Source organism: Numida meleagris, chromosome 7 (genome assembly GCF_002078875.1).
Source record: "Numida meleagris isolate 19003 breed g44 Domestic line chromosome 7, NumMel1.0, whole genome shotgun sequence".
NCBI lineage: Eukaryota > Metazoa > Chordata > Aves > Galliformes > Numididae > Numida > Numida meleagris.
Window position 1 is genome coordinate 1,411,472 of NC_034415.1, and position 19,834 is coordinate 1,431,305.

Sequence of the window (19,834 nt, forward strand, 5' to 3'; positions counted from 1 at the left end):
GCTTTAGTAATTCTCACGCAGGTAGCTGAGTGGTAAACAAGCTGGCAGCTCTGAGCACAGGTATGGAGGCAGCTGGGGAAAGGGATCAGTGAGAAGCCCTGCTTTCCTGCAAAGCAGCATCAGCACCTCCACCTGTGTCAAAACAAATTCATAGCTCTACTCTACTTTGTTATTACCCCACTACAATCAGCTGTCCAAGATCAAATTCTAAACATGCACCAGCTTTTGACTCATAGCTTGAGTAGCACGGAGGAATTACAGAACAAGAATCTGAAGCAGATAAGGTAAGCTGCAGGTGTTGGAGGTCTTTATTGAGATTATAGCACAGATACACTTCTATATTTACCTTTCCACTTTTATACGATAGTTAAAAAAGCTTTGCTACAGTGCACGTATAATTTAGTAATCAAGAGAATCCAAAACTTAACCGCAGTTCAAATAAATAACCTACTGTTTAAGGTTTAAATTTAAAAAGTAAAGGAACTGTACAATATGAAAAAATATAACAATACATAAACATTCAAATCTAAGTTCTGTAGAAATAAAACTAATTTCCCATACATAAACAGTGCAAGAAATAAGATTCAGATAAGCTTCTGAACTGGGAATTTAAATTACTTAATTCTTAAATTATCATGCAGACATAGCATTTTAAGCCATGCTGGTTTCTATTATAGTGTTAATGGTATCCCTTTTACTTTGAAAACCGATAGCCATTAAGCTCACTGTGACAACTGCTGCCAGTCCACTCTCTTCTACAGTACATTATACACAGAGGTATTCTGTTGCATTCAAAAAGCAAAATATTTTATGTTTCTACAGAAAAAAAAAACAACAGTATTGTACTTTTTTCCCCCCTCCAACATGTCAGCTTGTTGAAAACAATGTCATGTAGTAACAACAGCAACATTTCCCCATTTAGATGAAAAGACTATAATCAAGATGTGGTTACTGTCTAGTCAGAATTTTACAGTTCAGAGTTTATGACTAAAAAAGTTGAAACTGGAGATGTTAAAAAGCCTGACCTCTTGTTAAGAAGTGATGAATATAATAAATCTGAAAAAACAGTGGAATATCTTATGTGTACATGGGACTACTTCGATACTGACTTGAAGCGTTGTTCAACTTAAGTTTTTCTATAAAATTCTCATTGAGGCAAAAACCAAGGAATGCAATTAATACCAAACTGTAAACACGTCATTCATGTTACTTAGAGTGCACACTGACAACAAAAGAGTTCTTCTCAAACTTTGGCAACAAGACTACAATAGGTCACAGCAGCATGAGTTCACATGGAAGACTGAAAGCACTGCAAAAGAATATACTAAAAACACCAAGACCTCCGTGAAACCAGAAAAATCTGTGACGTGTCTCTCTTCAAGACACTCTCCTACTCAACTGCTGCTCTCTGAATGCCTAATTATTATTACTCAGTTTCTACAGTTCTGTAGTCTCAGGTCTCTGTGCTTCAGCTGCATAGGTTGCCTTTAGTTGCACTCTAGCCATTGTAGGTCCAAAGGGTTACAGTTCTGTCTGCTGACGATGACAAGAAGGAAAGATCTTGTGTATGCCATCTGCATTGAATAACTTTGTCCTTGTGCTCTCCTACCACCATAAGAGGAAGCTGCTTTGTGAGGTCTCCTACAGCAGAAGAACAGGCATCAGTTAACGATTTATATCCTAGCTCTTTATGATTTGTTTAATACAACTTACACGCGTATTTCACCTTATGAAGCATACTTGACCTCTCGACACAGACATAGAAGCACACACACACCCCACATGCAATTTAGCAGTCTAGGAAAAGGTGCTAGGAAAAGAAAAGGTATAAAATACATCTAAACTCCTCCCAGTAAGCTTAAGTATCGTTATAAACTTTTTTTTTTTTAAAGAGTCAATTTTTAAACACTGTCTGAAAGCAAAGGCCAACTCTTCAGGGAACAGCATTCAATAGTTTTTACTGTTATCGGCTCCCTGCTCCTCACCAACACAACGACATTTCAAACACTCCAAATTCTGTTCTTTTAAACCAGAATGTGATCTTTGATTAATTCTCTATGAGAAAAACAAATCAAAAATTAACCTAGAATCTTCTTCAGTATGTTACCTTGCAAGTCTGTCACCTTTATTTTCATATCATAAGATCCTGTGAGCAAGTAGTGAGCCCCTGGAGAGAAGCGCACAGAACGAACATCACTGGCATGAGGATGATAGCTCTGGACCATTCGCCCTCCTCGAATATCATACAACATGCAGCTGGAGTCCTCTTGTCCCGTAGCCAGGAGACGACCGCTAGGATCAACAGCTACTGAGGCTACAGCACTTCCTACACGAGAAAAATAAAAACCACTGTATTGACGCAAATGAGAAAATGGGAATGTTATCACTTGCAGCCAGCCAGGGATGACAGTGCTCACTGACAGAATGTGCACGCCTGTCCAGGCATTCTTGGGTCTACACCTTTGGCAAACCCCTGCTTTCTCTCCCTCTTTTGCAGTTGTGAAGGAGCTTCTCCTGGGTACAGCTACCATCATTACCACAAACACATTTCCAGTGCACCCCTGCTGGTTGCCACCTGTATGCAGGTTTTGGCACCACAACATAAGGACATACAACTACTAGAGAGCATCCAAAGCAGGGCTATAAAGAGGGAGAAGGGTCTGGAGGGCAAGACATGTGAGAAGCGGCTGAGGTAGGTCCCACGGTTTGTTCAGCCCAGAGCAGAGGAGGCTGAGAGGCCTCACGGTGGCTGCAGCTCCTCACAGGGAGCTGAGGGGCAGCACTGAGCTCTGCTCTCTGATGGCAGCAACAGGGAATTGAGGGAATGGCATGGAGCTGTGTCAGGGGAGGGGCGGCTGGGGGGTTAAGGAAAGGTTCTACATCAGAAGGTGGTGAGCATCCAACATGCTGCCCTGGGCAGTGGTCACAGGCCCAAGCTGCTGGAGCTCAAAGAGCATCCTGACAATTCTCTCAAACACAGGGTTTGAGTTTTGGGTGGTTCTGTGTGGAGCCAGGATTTGGGCTTGATCTTGTGGGTCTTTCCCACTCAGGATATTCCATGATTTTATACAGAAATACTGAATGCTAGCCGCCTTTTTGTTTTGAAACAGCTCATGTGTCTTGTTTTATTCTAAAGTACTTCACAGCATCTGTTTGAATTTCACAAGCCAAAGTAGTTGCCAACATTTCAAGTGTTTATCTATTTTTAGGGAAATAAACATAAATGACACTCCCACGGCTTTCTCTTAAAGCCAAGTCACCACAATCCTAAAAACCCTTGCACCTTATATTCACTTTACACTTTTAAGTATGTTTTTAATGCCAGAATGAGCAAAAGCACGGAAACAAATCTTACCTGTTCCATGAAATGTTGTTCCCACAACACGAACGCAACTTGGCACTCTCAGATCCCAGAATCTTACAGTCTTGTCTTGGGATCCCGATGCAATCATCCAACCACTCCATGTGTAAAGTGCTAAAATATGACCTGTGGCAAAGAGGATGCAACATAATCAGTCCAATAATGAAATATTACATTTCTGATGATACTTTTGCATTCAGAGATTACATGATCCTGTAGAAGGTCTGCAGGTTCTGAATTAACAGTATAAGGCAACACTCAGCATTGCACCTTCTCTGGAACAAAGTATGCACTTTTGCCACTAAATTAACAGCCAGTATATTTTAAGATAATAACTGAACCAAAGCCCAACAAAACAATCACCCACAAACAAACCAATAAAAAAAAAAAGCCAAGTAAAAAAATCCCGAACACAAAAATAGCTACCCTTCCCCACTAGCACCAGAGTACTCTAGGGATAACTGAAGTCTTGCTCAAAAGAAAAACACGAAGATGACATTTCAAAAATCATTACTACATGAATCCAATAGAGACTTCTGAAGTGCAAGAACGAAGTAACAACTTACCTGTGTGGCCACTTAGAGCATGCAGACCTTGCCCTCTCTGACAGTCTGTTGTGTATATGTTACAGTCCCCTGCTCCAGCACTTATTAAGATAGCACCACCACTTTCTGGTCCTTCCATAAAAGCAAGATCTCTGATTGTCCCATCATGCATACTGAATTCCAAATCTGGTCCTAAAATAACAAAAGTAATAATAAAAAGCAACAAGATGAGGCATACTTGGTTTAGCACTGTCAGTGCCGCAATCTTTAGAGCTGTTATACTGACAACGCAATCTACTTCAGGCAAGGGCAGTATACTAGCTATTGTAAATACATACTTTCAATAGAACATTCCATTTCAGCTCAATTAAAAGCCTCAATAATCTTATTTTCACTGGGTGTTGCTTGAGCTTCCTACCATTCCTAAAGCATAGCAAAAAAGTATATGGAGATCATCTCCAGGTAAGGTTTACATAGTGCAATTATTTCTTGTAAACTGTGGCGAAGTAACACACATACAGAAAGGTTTTCTCTGCCAGGAGGAAAGGATAATTAAGACACACATGCCACAAGTAAGCCTGAGCTCGGGGTAATATTGCTTACAAGGTAACACTGGATATATTGGTTAGCTCAGCTAACATTGGTTACAAGGGCTAGGCAAATCAAACAGTATTTGCATGAAAGAAATATCGGATTTCTACAGTTTAAGTGATGACAACAGAGCTCATCAAGGAAAAGGGTAACTCCAAGTGGGAATACATTCCTACTGGCAAGTCTCACAGACTAAAGCTAGTAAGGGCATTTAGCTATTTACCAATATTTGAAAAAAAAAAAAAAAATTCAGATGGCAGCACAATGCCACAGAATCTCCAAAACAAGAAAATGCAAGCAAGCAAAAAACTCGAACATCCAAACTAAAATAAAACCCAAAGGATCTCCCCCAAACACCACCTCAGTGTTTATTTTCTTTACAAAGACTGCAGTAACAGTAAATAGGAAGAGGGACTACATAAATTCACGTATCAGAAAAATTATAGCAAAACTTAAGTACACAAGCAACGTAATTTAAATGGTCTTAAGTAGTGGAGGAATAATCGAAAATTACTTCTTTACACACACACACACACACACACGCTACCTGTTGCATTGCATGTTTCAGCATTGAAAGGCAGTACTTTCACATATTTATCATTAGAACCAGTAGCCAGCAACTGTCCACAGGGACTCCAGGCCACACAGTAGATTGATCCCTTATGATGCTTATTCCTTTTGAAGCGAACTACTGGCTGTTTTGGAGTATTATAAGCACTGAAAAATAGGAAAGAAAAGTGTTTTATTTTTATTTGTACGGAAAATTATGTACTCCGTAAATAAATGAAATTGTTTCTTATGCGTTAACCCTGCCTGGGAAGAAGCAGAAGAATGCTGCCTTAACAGTCTCCTTTTCCCATTAAATGAAAACAATTAATTTAAAAAAAAAAAAAAACAGCCTTCCTAGCACCTTTATGTACACCATACACTCTTATCTCTGAAAGCAGATCAGCTTTACACACAGCAGAAGTAAGAAGAACAGTCCAAATTAGGGAATTCCTCAGGTGAAATAGAGGCAATGTACTTATGTTGTTTCTCTGTTCCCCTAGCAGGAAGCAGTCCGGTGCTTAAAATACAGTATTGCTGTATCTGACATCAGCATTCACTGCAGTAACATCAACAACAGAAACTCAGCACATGAAATCACTACCGAGGAATTTGAAAAACATACTGTAGACACTTGATAAGAACAAAACAGAGGAAAAAAATCCCAACAAAACAAACACGTCTGTTTAAAAAAATTCTGCGATAAACAGATTCTAGTCAAGAAAGATAGAAAAAAAATCTACATGGAAGCTAATCTCATTTTGTTGCCAAATTAGCCTAAAGCACGACCATTCAGTTTGGATTCATGGAAATAGATTCAGTAGATAGAAGCAGCAATGGAGAATCACTGAGACTGTCAAGAAGTGCGAGGCACCTGCCCTGCAGAGACCACACGCTGCTCAACAGCTGAGTGGAAACACTGATCAACATCTGCAGCATTAGAACACGTGTCTATTAATCTGATTAATCTAAAAAAAAAAAAAAGCAACAAAAAAATCTGCCCTGAATCAAACATGAATTTAAGGGATAGTTTACAAAAAAAACAAAAACAAAATCCCACAGAACTCTGACATATAATTAAACTGCTATTTTATCAGATACTCTACGCAGCTGAGTTTTCTGCAAAAACCAATCGTGTGTCTAGAGTCAGACAGTTACAAAGATTGTGTTTAAAATCACTTCTTTGCTGACTTGTAAATCCCATGACAGCAAGTCTCCAGCAGACTGAGCAAAGCAAAAGACCAGTTAAGAGGAAGAAGCACATTTCCAAAATGAAGAAAGTCTCTGTATTCCTTTGATATCCACATGCATTATGTCTCTTGTCTGAACAGATGCATGCACTTCTCACAAGAGACCAAGGCTGCAGAGTCAATCTAATCTTTCCCAATAGTTACAACAGTAAGTTGTGTGAGGGGAGACTAACTAGTTGATAATGAATTGCCTGTCCTACTGGAAACGTCTGCGCTGTTTACCAACCAAGGAGAGAGTATCTGGGCTTCAAGCCCAGCAAGTCAATTCGCACTATCAGCAAAATCCACAATTTTTTGTTTTGTATACTGTCAGTAATTTTTTTAGAATTAAACTTCAAAGCCTACCGATTTACAACAATGGTTACTTACTGATTTACAGTACTATGTTTAAGGGGAGAGGATGAGTGGGAATATTCAGATTACTTACTGAACACTTTAAAAGCCTAAATGTGAATCCTAAACCGTGCATGCTTGTAGCTCCTTCTGAAACTGTGAGGTTTTAGATGCCTGTGCTTCCCCTCTGCTCCAAGAAAATAATGTTATTGGAGCGGGGGCAAGGAGATGATTATTGAGATGGCAGTATTTACATCTACGAGAAAACCCCCGAAGTATTAAAAGCAGAAGCCAGAGTAAACACAGAAGCCCACCCACTAAGACAAAAATAACACTTTTATAAGGAAAAGTTGTACTGTGGCAATGCATCTGGCATGCAAGGGAAGAAAAAAAACTAGTCCACAAATACATAAATACTTCAGCAGGCTCTTTTTGTTTGGCAGTTCAAGGTTCTAAGGAAGAAAAAGATTGCACTATTTACAACAGCAAAATAAAGGAATGAAACATACAGGTATCAGTAGTTAACGGAGAAAGAAGTACTATGACACGGGAAAACAAACAGTTACAGTCTTTCTTACCTTGGGTCAATTACCTCTGGGTAGGCACACACTCTCAAGGTTTTAGAGTTGGAGCCAACAGCATATAAACTCCCGCTGGGATGAAAGGCAACAGCTCTGACAGCTTGTGTGTCTTCTAGAGTATTAATGCAAATGAACTGCTTTTTTGATTTGTCATCCTATGTAGAATGATGACAGTCAAATTAGGTTCTTAATGCAAAACTAGACGTTTAAAAGTGGACTTGATTGTTGAAATAGCAGTTATAAATTACTCTGAAGAATGTATAAAAAGCAGCAGCACCAGACTGAACTCAGAGTTTGGTGAAACCATGTTTATACCTCGTCAATGAACGACATTCTTCAGGAAATTCTTCAATTCATTCCTAAGCTGACATCACATTAACTTTTCTCACCTTCACTCCAGGACACCAACAACACTCTTTCTCAACAGCCCATCTCAGAAGCCTGGTACTACAATTTATTTCTACAAATACATGTTTAATCCGAGTGAAACTTGTAAGAGGACCAAAGCTACAAATCGAGTTACTGCTCAGCACTACTTTTGCTGTATTTTTACATTTGACATCTAGAGTACTGTGCCCAGTGCTTGGCTCCTCTAAGACGACTAAGGGAGTGGAGCTTTCCTTTTGCAGAGACAGACTGAGGGGGTTGGGACCGTTCCAGAAGGGAAGGGCTTGAAGGAGGCTGGGGTCAGTGGGGTGGATTTAATCAATGAGTATAAAAACCTGACAGGAGGAGTAAAAAAGACAGAGCAGTGGTACCCAGCAAAAGGACAAGAGGCAATGGGCACAAATGAAAATACAGCAAGTCCGATTTAAATATTCCTGTTGTCTTCAACAGAACATCCGGAGTGGTCAAGTATGGAAACAGGCTGCCTACAGAGACCGTACCGTCCTAATCTTTTTCAATACTTAAACCCCACTGGAGCTGGCCCTGAGCAACCTACTGCCATTGAACCTTCCCTGTACAGTTGTTGAGGACTCATTCTTCAGAAGTCCCTTCCAACCTCAATAGTTCTGTGACACTAATTATTACATCAGCCCAAATTCAGTCTAACCATCTCTTAACAATGAGAGAACTTCACATACTCAGGATAAAATACCAAATCTTGCAAAAATCACACACCGTAAAAGACAGCAAGAACACTCACCTCATCACCTCTTGTCCTATTTAGATTCCCCGAAGAGTCTTCCAACTGTGGCTGAGTGACAGCATGTTCCGATACACTGTTTTGATTTGGTGAAGGGTTGAAATGCACAACAAAATCAAGAAAAAGGATGGAGATTTGTTTGTAAGCATTTCTGGACTAAAGTTACAGTCATACTGAGAACTTACGTTACACATCTAAGTCTTTGTCATTTAACTATTATTTTTACAAGAGGTTGTCTTTTTTGGGGCAGTTAACTCCAGGCATCAAACAAGTCAAAGTTTAAAGAAAAAAACATTTGCTTTCATGCTGTAATACACACAGCACACACGTGCAAAATAGTTTTTGCTTTTAGGCTGGCATTAGTTTTACACAAGAAAAAGAAATCCAGTTCCCACCCTGTTTATTTTGTATTTCAGAAGCTTCGTAGAATTACAAAATAAACAGGAACTACACAAGTAATATAGAATAAGAGGTGTGGAATTAAAATTAATCGTATAATAGAAACCATCACAATTAACCAGTATTTCTCATACGTCAAGATTTTAAAATTCGTATAAAAATATCTAGACTATAGGTCATGAACCATATATCCCTAATTCAAACAACAAATTCATTTGGTATTGATAAGTAAATACAGTTATTCCCACAGTGCTAAGAGAAGGGAATCTCCAGTCCTAAACAGGTCTCAAATAACTTACATTTGATTCCCCTGCACAGGTGACTCTTCAGGAAAGGGTATCTGATTAGCTGATCCACGTTTTCGAGGAGTGCTTGTGTTAACGCTTTGGCCATCAGTTGGCATCCTCTGAGTAGCATCTGATGTAACGTTACCTGCTAGATTGGTAGATACATTCCCTTTGCTCCCATTGCATTGCTGGCTAAGTGTTTGTACATCATTTCCAAGACTGTCCATACCTATATTTAATTCTCCTAGCTTCTGGATAGACCTTATTTAAAAAAAATAAAAACAAGCAGAAAACAAAACGAGGTTAATGTGTGAACTTGCAGAGGGACGTGAGAGGCTGGAGAGAAAAGGAGAAGAGTAACAGATATCCCCAACCTGTTAAGAAACTGCTCAGTAAGATTTTGTTGCTGGTCAGCTCCATCTTCCTGATTGACACCTCCTTCCAGCAACATCTGCTGATATAATTGCCGTTGTTGCTCTTTTTGTTCCAAGTGCTGCTGGTAACGTAGCCTTTGTCTGTAATATTCTTGAAACTGCTCTGTTGAATCACGAAGCTTAGAAGAAATGATAATAGAATAGTTACTTGCAGTATTTAACCTAAATACTCACTCCCTGGTTCATTACTTCCTCACATGCATCAAAAGACCCACAATGCTTTCACTTTCCCTAAAACCAGATACAATTTCCTTTTTAAAGAAGGAAATCACTGCCATACTGTGCTGCCAATTTTGAAGCCTTTGTGGTTAATTCAGAACAAGACTGCTCTTGCCCATAAAAATTCCAAAGTAGTAATTAACATCAAAACAAATAGGTGATCAAAAGGTGAAAACAAAAGAAAAAACCTGAACAAGCTACACTCCAAATTCCAATTCATATTTTCAATATAACTTCAGTATTTTCTGCTGTGTTGACACCTTTCTGCCATTGGTCTGCAGAACAGATTTTCATCTCCCAGAGATCAACATCAAAAATAATACGTAGCACCTCTGGGCAAAACAAATACTTGAGCTTCCTTTTACGTTGTCTCTTCACATTTATGTATTCCCTTTAGCTTCCCCCACGACTCCCTGCCTTCTGCACTCCCTCCCTATCACTAGCTCCCAAGGACTTCCTGCCTTCTGCACTCCCTCCCTCTGTTGCTAGCTCCAAATGTCACCATCAAAACCAGCTGAGAACAAGTTGAAAATGAACAGCAAAACACACGAAGCCAAAAGCACTTCGGTCCAAGACCAAAGTATTAACAACAGCGACACAGACTTTGTGGAAAAATAAAACATAACGTTTCCACCAATCAAAAGAAAAAAAACAGCAGTAAAAGAAAAAAAAATGTCTTTCATGCTCATTACGTTTCCACAAGATGCAAACTTGGAAATTATCTTTTAAAGTTTAAGAAGCATTCTAACTATTTCAAATACGTGACCCATTTCCAAGTCACTGAGTTAGCATGCTTATAAACAAGAGGCATATTCCGGCCCACACTTTTTTCATAACTAATACCTATTTGCTGCAATTGGATCAAATTCTTGGATCCCTTAGTCTGGGTGATAACGATACATAATCCAACACCTAAACATGTTGTCAAGATACTCTATAGTATAAAACCTGGCTTTTAAAACAAACTTTCCATTAACAACACACATAAGAATTAATTAAAAGAATTTCTTACTCACAGATAGACACATACCATTAACACATACAAAACAAAACGTGACAAAATTGGACTGGATATTACATTCTTTCCTACTTGTGTATAACAGCCCAGCCAACATCTTCACCTACAGAGTAATACCTCCCGCCTCCATTCTCTCCCCATAAACTCTCCCTTGGTTTTCTAACTTTTGAGGACTGCTCTGGCATATGCCTAGCTAAGCTCTTTCCTGTCTCCCTCCCCTTATTCCCAACCCACATTGATAACTTTATTGCAAAGAGGTTACTTAGCAAAGTCCTTGAGGGAAGCCAAGTCCTCACATTTAGAGGACTTTGTTAATCCCCTCATAGCCCCACTGCCCCACTCAACCGCCCAGAGTCCACCCGAGACCAGCCCTGTTAAGACTGGACTGGTTTTCAGAACCCTATAGATGTCATACCACAAAAGTTTACTTAAGAAAACCAAACTGGAGTCTACAAATCAAACAAACTACATACTCGATGTTATTTCACCAGGCAAACTCTTTGTACAAATATTCAGGTAAGAATACATTGTTACTGAAATAAGAGGCAGATACTTAAAACTGTGGAAGGGGAAAAGAACAGGTAACTGTTTCACTCCTTCCTACTGAACTGCTATTTCACCTTCCCCATATTGACATTAAGGATTGGGAAAATGTCAAGGCACAAAGTTTTTTCATTTTTATTTTTTTTTTATTTTTTTAAAAAAAGAAGGTCATGCTATTGGATTCTGGACAGCAAAGATATATTTAGTAGGGATTTATTTGATTTTCATCACTCTGTGCTCTAGACAAATTAGATACGATGGCCCTTGAGACTCGACACTAACACCAAAATTGCAAGCTACACTCTATATTCCTGACTGAGACACCAAAAGGATTAAGCACTGTTTAATCTAACATTGTTGACTTTGAGTACTGCAAAATTTAACTTATATGCAATAGTTTAGCAACGCTAATGTGAGAACCCACATTCATGGGGCGCACCGTAGACTGAAGTGACAGCAGAACTTTTTATAATGAAAAGAAAGTGTCTTACAGAAGATGCAATATTATAATTTCATTTGTTAACATCTCACAAAAAAAGCTACCAAGATTCAAAACAACTTACTGTCATGCATGAAATTCTCAACACAAAAAGCAAATTATGAACGTATCAGAACACAGTCCCAAAGGCTCCATTATTTTTAAGTAAACAACCAGTACCTCACTTCTCTCTTGTTTGGCCGATCCCTGACTCTGCGCTCCAATAACTGGTTCATTTTCTGGAACTAAACTCTGGGACAAAGTCTCGCTGCCAATGGGATGCTGTGGCTCCACAGGAGTATCACTTCTCGCAGCAACATGGAAAAGAAGTGCAATTGAGAAAAGATGTGAGTAGAAACTCCCCTGCTAAGAAGAGAAACCTAGAGTAAAAGCTGGTAACACAGAAATGTGCAAGCTACTTAAGTCATAAAACTGAAGATACCACTTCAGAGCAAATGTCACTTGCAATAGGTTGCACAAAAACAAACAACAAATGCAACGAACTAAAACAAAGGCACCACCACAAAAAAAAAAGTCAAGAGGTACTGCACTTTTTTGCTAATGTTTTTTCAAAAATCTTTAGAAAATAAGCATTTCGGATGCCATGTGATGTTATCCTTGCACTTCAATTACATAGCCTTAAACCATCCATGAGACTAGTGTTTTCTATGGGTTATTAGTTTAATTGCCATTACAAATCTAAGTTTAAGATATGCTTAAAATTCATCAGCTAGAACATTCCTGGAAGCACTACTTCAGCAAAATTGATGGTTCCCCCCCCCACCACCCTTTCCTGTACTATGCAATTATTTCCATGTGGAACGCTTTCCAAAATGCTTTAGCCATCAGTTTGCACAACAGTTCAGAAGCCTAAGATTCCCATCTTCAGTTTTATCAACTTGCGAAGTCCTCTTTGTACAGCGACTTGGAGCAAAGCTGTTAAAGAAGTTATTCCGAGCTCTTCAGTTATCGTAATTTACTCAGCTGACTTAAAGACAAGCAACTGCTCACTAAATATGATTTACAGAAGAAATACCAAATTTCTTCTGCATCCAAGAGGAAGCAAAGGCAATGTACTCAAAAAGCTCAGCTTCCAGTTTGTACCCTGGTAAATATCGCCTGTTAAACCAGATAAATAATCTGAGGTTCGATTTTTTCTCAAGTACATAATGCCGTCTTTAAAGACACCTAGGGTCATTCTAAATATCAAGAGATTCATTACAGAAAAAAGACAACAACATAACATGTTGAGATCTATCAGCTTCACTTAACGTCACATTCCAATGCGTATACAAAGGGATTTCAAAAGACTGCAGTAATTTGTGAGCTTTACTTAGTCCACAAGGTAACTACTTGATTGTGATTCATTATTTCAATATTCTCTAACTGAAAAAGGAAATAAACTTGAGTTCTAACATCGGTCTCTGGACACACACAAGTGTTGACATTTGTGAATTCCCTCTGGTGTTAGCCATACGTTTGCACAATTCAGATCTTCAAAGCGTACACTTTAAGAATATATCTCAAGAAATATTTCTATAGGAGTTAAGCTATCTATAAACTCCAGTTATGAAGAGGATGCCAAAACCAACCATTAAACCAGATCATTCAGAAACAAAAATAACTCCTTTCAAGATAAGCAGTGAGATAATTTATTAAGATGTACATTACTGAAAGAAGATTTAAAAAAAAACACTGTTGTAAGGAAAAAAAAAAAAAGAAAAAATCAACAACTGTGGCCAGGATTGAACTTCACAGCTCCAAAAGTTTCCTCTGCTGGCCAGGGCAACCAAGCACAGGGCTAGTTACCTTCAGGTCCTCTGGCAGCTGTTTCCTAGCATGTATAAACTCTTCCAGAAAAGAGCAGAACTGTTGATCGAACTGAAGTCCAAGCAAAGCCTTAAGCTTTTAAGTGACATGTACTATTTTTCCTTGTTAACAAATCTGTTCTCTCAGAAGGTACAAGAGAGAAGTATTGACACGTTAGTTCTTAATATAGAAGTCTATTTTGCAGTCTACACTGCATTAAAACAAGCTTATTACAGAATTTGTCGCTATCATAACCTAGGTACCTTGAAACAATACAGATCTGAATATAATACAGAAGTAGTATTAAGTCCATCAGGCTTCCTCAGATACAGTTTGGAAAATGGTAGGTAAATACTTATACCAGGCTACTATTGCAGAAGTTTACATGATAGAGGAATGTGACAATGCCAGCACGCTGCCATTTCCCCTGCCTTCATTATGGCTACAGCTGTATGTAAAATTCTGAAGTATATTTACTTATTTGCAGTATCACAACCAAAGTTTACAGACACTGAGAATGGAATGGAATAACAAAGATGGAGTTACAGCTAGTTCACAGACTGCATATATTTATCAGGGACGAAAAAAACCAAAATATTGAACACAACCTCTACTATATAATCAGAAAAGAAATTTGTATTTATGCTAGAATTTCCAGTTTCTGTACATCTAAACTTTAAGAAAATCCAGCTTGAACCCAAAAGGCTGACAACCAAATACGAAAATCTGATTTCAACCATAAACGCGTGAGGAATAAAAACCCTCGTCTACAGAGTTCTACTCAACCAGCCATTAAACAACCAAGGTAAGTTTCAACATTACAATTACATCCAGAAATACCATGCATGTAATTTAAGCCAAAGTAAAAAACCGCAGTTGCACTCACCGCTCAGGTGACTCCTCAAAAATACTGTGACACTCAGTATTCTCCAGCATAAGACTTCGGCTGAGATTCTGTACCCCTGGGTAATGGAAATTAGCAAAGGAGTGCGACATCGGAGAAGTTTTGGTCCCAAGGTCTGTGATGCGCTTTTCATGATTCGTTAACCCGCAGGACAGCCCATCTAAGGCAGGGTTTAAGGAGCGGGTCATGTAAGCATCAGCTGACTGAGGCCGTCTCATTGGGGATGATGGATACGGAGAAAGTTTGCTGATCAGAGGCGTCAAAAGATCAGCATATGCAGCTTTCGTAGGCTTGAGGAGTTTATCAACATGAATATTAAGCATCTTTTGTTCAAAAGCACAAGAAAAAACAGTAGCTGGCAGGTTCTGCAGCCACGACAATAAGCTAAGGTCCAAATCATCACATCCATTTCCACATAAGAGATCAATGCCCAGCAATACTTCGCTTTCCGTGATTTCTTCTCCTGTTGCTTTACTCTGACAGAATTCCACACAACATTCATAAAGCAATCCCTTCATTACAAGCTGAAATAAACGATTGTTACTTGCTTTGAAACCAGCCTCGCTCAGTTTCCGATCAGCAGGAATAAACTCTGCCACCATGACACAAGCTTCTTCAAAGCAGTGCACCCGGGCCGTGCTGGGATTCCAGTCTTTGAATTCCGCATGGTTGGTCAAGCGAGGCAACGTGAGCAGCAAGCAGAGTTTGCTGTAGTCTTCCTTAGAGGGACAATATTCTTCCAATGCATGTAGGCACTGCACAGCCTCTCGCATTGTGAATTCCAGCTACAGAAACATTCCAGTTAACAGAGTAGCTTGTAGTGCACGTTTCTATAGTTAGCTGAAGGAGAACATGCAGTAGCAGGATTTTCCCACTCTCATTCCTTTATTAATATTACTATTTATATTTAGGTAAAATAGCATACAATATAGAGACCAAAACTGCTGATACAAATGCATTTACGGAGTCAAATTCCTGGATGTTTAGACTCCATGAAATTTCCACCTTCTGCCCCATTCCTGGTCTTGTTTGCTACAGATCTGTGGAACTTTCACATCACCACAGATTCTACAGGTTAAAACTTTTTATCTGCAGCCAAACGGTTTCAATTCTACTGTAGCACAGAAGATTAGTTCCATTCTCAGGGCCAACTATATTTATTTTTTTTCTTTTTTCCCTATGTCCATGGAAAGCTATCAGCATAAATTCTGAAAAGTGGCATACTTCTCTAGTTTCCAGTTATTAGCAAATTCAGGTTGTCTTATACATTAAGGTTTTCTGTTTCCCTATCAGGAAAATGTTAAAAGAAGTTCAAAAAAAAGTTAACCTCTAAAGGTAACACCTCTATACGAATATATGGCTTTTAGTAGAAAGCTTCCTGAAACTAAGTCAGAAAAGCACGTTAAATACAAGTAACTTAGCATTTTTCATTAAGAAGGTTCTTTAAAAATACATAAAATCCTACCTCCGTTCCCTAGCACAATCTCAGTGTACCAGCCTTTCATCCACAAATGCTTACACATCTGTTAACACTCAGCACAAAAATAAGCAATGTATCTCACTATCTTCTCCTGTGCCATTATCTAATAGTTGTGCACAGACTGACTACAGGAGAAGTATATGTTCCCTTTAAACACTTCAAGCTTTCTCTATACTGTCAAGAGAAGACTCTGTAGTATATGTAACGAGACAGAATTAAAGTTAATTCAGTTTTGAAAACAAAATCGGTTGCCTTAGAACTACTGGAACTCTTCATTGTTTTTAACTGGAGAACCTTTGTGTTCAAAACTTAATACTCCTGTATTTACAAATGAGGAACTCTTAAGTCCACAGCCAGCATGCCTTTTCTGTCACTTTGATTTGCCACCCATGTCTCCACATTGAAAATCTAAGTTCATGGCTCCTTCTGTTTGCACATTTAACTCAATCAGTCCTTTGTGACCACATCTGTTGCCTTCAAAGAAACAACAGCATCTTTTCTTCTTAAAAGCAACAGAAATGAAGCTTAGGATTAATATCATCTTTCATTCAGACCTGACTCTGACAATAAATTTCCCTGATTTTCAGGCTTGCTTCAGAGCACTCCTGAAAAAGAGCACTGTTCTTTAGCATAATGGCCTCAAGTAAATTTCAAGATCGGGACCACAGAGATGACATACGGTTACTGATCTATACTGCCATGTTTCAAGCAACCCTCGCATATAAAATTCTATTTGAGAATAGGGGATTGCATTCACTTCCAAAGGACACCAATTAGTTTTTCCACTATTTATGAAACCATTTTGTAACAGACAGAACTTGCCTATTCAGTCTGGGAGCATTTGTTTTTCTTTTAATTAGAACACGCGAGTAAGTTTTTTTGCCAACAAAAAATTCCCAAAACAAACACAGATCTTACATGCTGAGGCTCGTCTTCTGCTGACATTGCATTGTTTACACATAAGGCTTCCAAGAACTTCTGCTTCATAATTATGTAACGAAATCTGCAAGCAAGTAGTGAAGTATTATCCACCTTGATCCAGTAGTTCAATATTCTCTTAGAGATAAGCAACCTATTTTACAGCTAATTTTTGAGTCAGACATAGAAATTACTGTGTTAAGAAACTCTGATCAAAATTTAACAAATTGGTAACCACAAAATTTTAGCAGGACACATTTTTCTTCAATTACTGCTTTCAGAAATAACACAGTAAAAATATTTGAAGGGTCATAAGGGAATAAAGAAGTATAGCAAGCATACTTGTTTCTTAAATAGAAGAGAAGAACAGTTCAACACGCAGCATCACATTCCTGAGATGTAAAGCAAATCGAAGCCCATCACGCACTGTGCGCACATGGGTTTTTAACTTCAAGTATAAATAACACAACCACATGCAATTAGGAACTGTATACAGGACACAAATAAAACAGTTAAAAACTTCAATCTACTATTTTCTTAAATAATGTTTAATTTCTTGTATTTTTTTTAAAAAACATCCGCTCCCAAGAAAAAAGGAACTCTGATACACATTCTGTTTTACCTTTTCTTGTCGAATTTTTCCATACATTCGAGAGGCTGAATAAACTGGAGAACCTCATCCCACTGACCGTCAAGAATCAATTGCCTAGTAAGAGAAACACAACAACACTGCTTTAATTTCACCAGACAAGCACATCTTCCTTCTTTCTAAGCAACTAGCTTAGAAAGCTGTACGTTTAAATGACAGTTGTGTATCTAAACAAAAAGCAGGCGATCGATCTGTTTGGAAGAATTAATGCTTTGCACATACGCTAACATGACTGATACAATAAAATACTAAAAAAAGTAATTTCATCCAGGTACAAATACTGATGCTTTTAAAAATATATCAGTAAGTATGAAATGGTCCCGTGTTTCCTGCTTTACTTGTAATTCTTATTGAGTATTCTTCACGCAAGAAATTTTAATTAAATACATTTATTCAAGGAAGACATTCTGCAGAACCGAACTGGACGTAAAAAAAAGTTAATTTTAATTGTATAAATACTGCGGGACCTATTTTTGTACAAAGAGGTGCAGAGCACCCATATTAAGAATATAAAAGCAACAGCTGGGAAGTAACTATGCCAGTGAAAGAGTTTTAGCTCCTAAGAACAGTGTGCTACGTTGCACAGGTGGATTACTTGAACTCATAATGCACACAGTACTCCGTAAACGGTCCCGTTCTAGAAGGAAAGGCTGCATTCCTCATTAGATGCACAGTTGGAATTAGCTAAGAACGAAACAAACAAGTATTATTACTAATCTCTTTAGTTGTTCTTTCATTTTATTCCAATATCTGTAATCTTATCAAAAGGGAAGCTACATGAGAAAACCCGTTTAACCATTTATTTTTATTTACATTTTAAAAATAATCAGATAAATTATTTCCTCACGCCTCCAGAAAGTTATTAAATACCTTTGACATGATATTTTACATCACTGAAGAACTACAATGTTGAAGATCTACTGTGCATCTACACTAACTCCTTCCAATAATTCAGAGGACAGTATAATGAACAGTAAATGACGCAAACTTCCATGCCTTGATGACCGCGGGTACCTCATCCCAGATCTTAGTACCAGTAGACTGTAAGAATAATTTATTTTTATCAGAAACCAATCAACAACATGCTCAGTTCCACATGATGTGGTAAGCAGATAACAGATCACTGCTGCTAGAAGATGATCTTGCACTCCCATCTCCTGCTCAGGTGCTTTGTCTGACTTAGCCCGTGCCGACACTAGCATGTGTTAAGACTCCTTCCCATTTAGAACTCATTAGCATGCCAGAAAAATAACGAAGTCAAAACGAATGAACACGTGAATAAACAAGAAAACAAACAAGCCTAACTCTAAAGCCTACGTTGATGCTTAGTCATTTACATTAACTAGTTCACTGAAGGACTTTAGATGAGGAAGCAGAAGAATGAGAACTTGTGATTAGTGTCATAGAGCTGCCCATGGAATCACAGTCCGACAGCATGCTTTCATACACGTGGTATTTAAGCACTGGAGAAAGGCCTACCTTAAGAAAAGCATGTCATCTGAAAACAGGCCATTAATGACCCCACTTTCTTTCTCAAGCGCCAGCATACTGATATGAAGCTTCCTTGAGTTCAGAAAATCTAGTATCAGTTTAATTATTTCAGCTTCTTTAACATTCACTGTTTCTTCAGCCGTCATGATGGCAGCCTGAAAGGAAAGAGAATTTCAGCGACAATCAATACTTCATTTTATGCTTGCTTAACAGATGTTGACTACTAAGATTTTTTTTGCAGTTTCACAGGACAGAATACTGTAGCATTATGAAAATAAAATCAGCTTCCTAGTTTTGTTTATTTAAGATGCTGATTATAAAACCTCAAGCGAGACAGACTAACACTGCACCTTTACATTTCTTTTCTATGAATACATGGAGTCCGGAGAAACCAGTCAACCAAGAAACCAATCCTACTGCAGCAGAAGCACTGTATGTGAGATCGCACCTCACTATTTGCCTTTCAGAAAAGTGCAAAGAGCCTAAGAACTCGCCAGGTGCTATGTCACTATCTAGACAACTTGCATATAAACTTAAAACCCGATTTGTTAGAAACACATATAAAAAGCAGAGCACACTAAAAAGCACAGTCTGTACACACCTCAGCCCCATTTTTTTGAAGCTGTAAATGGAGGCCAAACCAAAGCTTTCACTTACTCCTCTATAAGAACACCTATTTCTGTCTGTGTGCTTCATGAACAATCTAACTCTGCCAATCCAAGACAGCCCAGGCCAATTCAACCACTGACTGCTGGAATCCCCCATTCACTCACCTGCCTCGAGCTGCCTGCTCCTGGACCCTCCTCAGCGCCGTTCGCTTCTGCCACTGGGGCAGCTCTGCCACCAGCTCG

At 38.6% G+C, this 19,834-nt stretch overlaps 1 protein-coding gene across 1 annotated transcript; it reads right to left on the minus strand.

Moving 5' to 3' along the window:
• Positions 281 to 19,138, minus strand: WDR47 (WD repeat domain 47; the record flags this gene model as incomplete). The annotated part of the gene is given in 14 exon segments (XM_021405344.1): positions 281 to 1,641; positions 2,108 to 2,326; positions 3,356 to 3,487; positions 3,928 to 4,098; positions 5,045 to 5,214; positions 7,205 to 7,362; positions 8,355 to 8,430; positions 9,053 to 9,301; positions 9,415 to 9,593; positions 11,913 to 12,036; positions 14,428 to 15,230; positions 16,844 to 16,928; positions 17,466 to 17,549; positions 18,972 to 19,138. Coding segments are annotated over 14 exon segments (2,751 nt in total). The 3' UTR covers positions 281 to 1,498.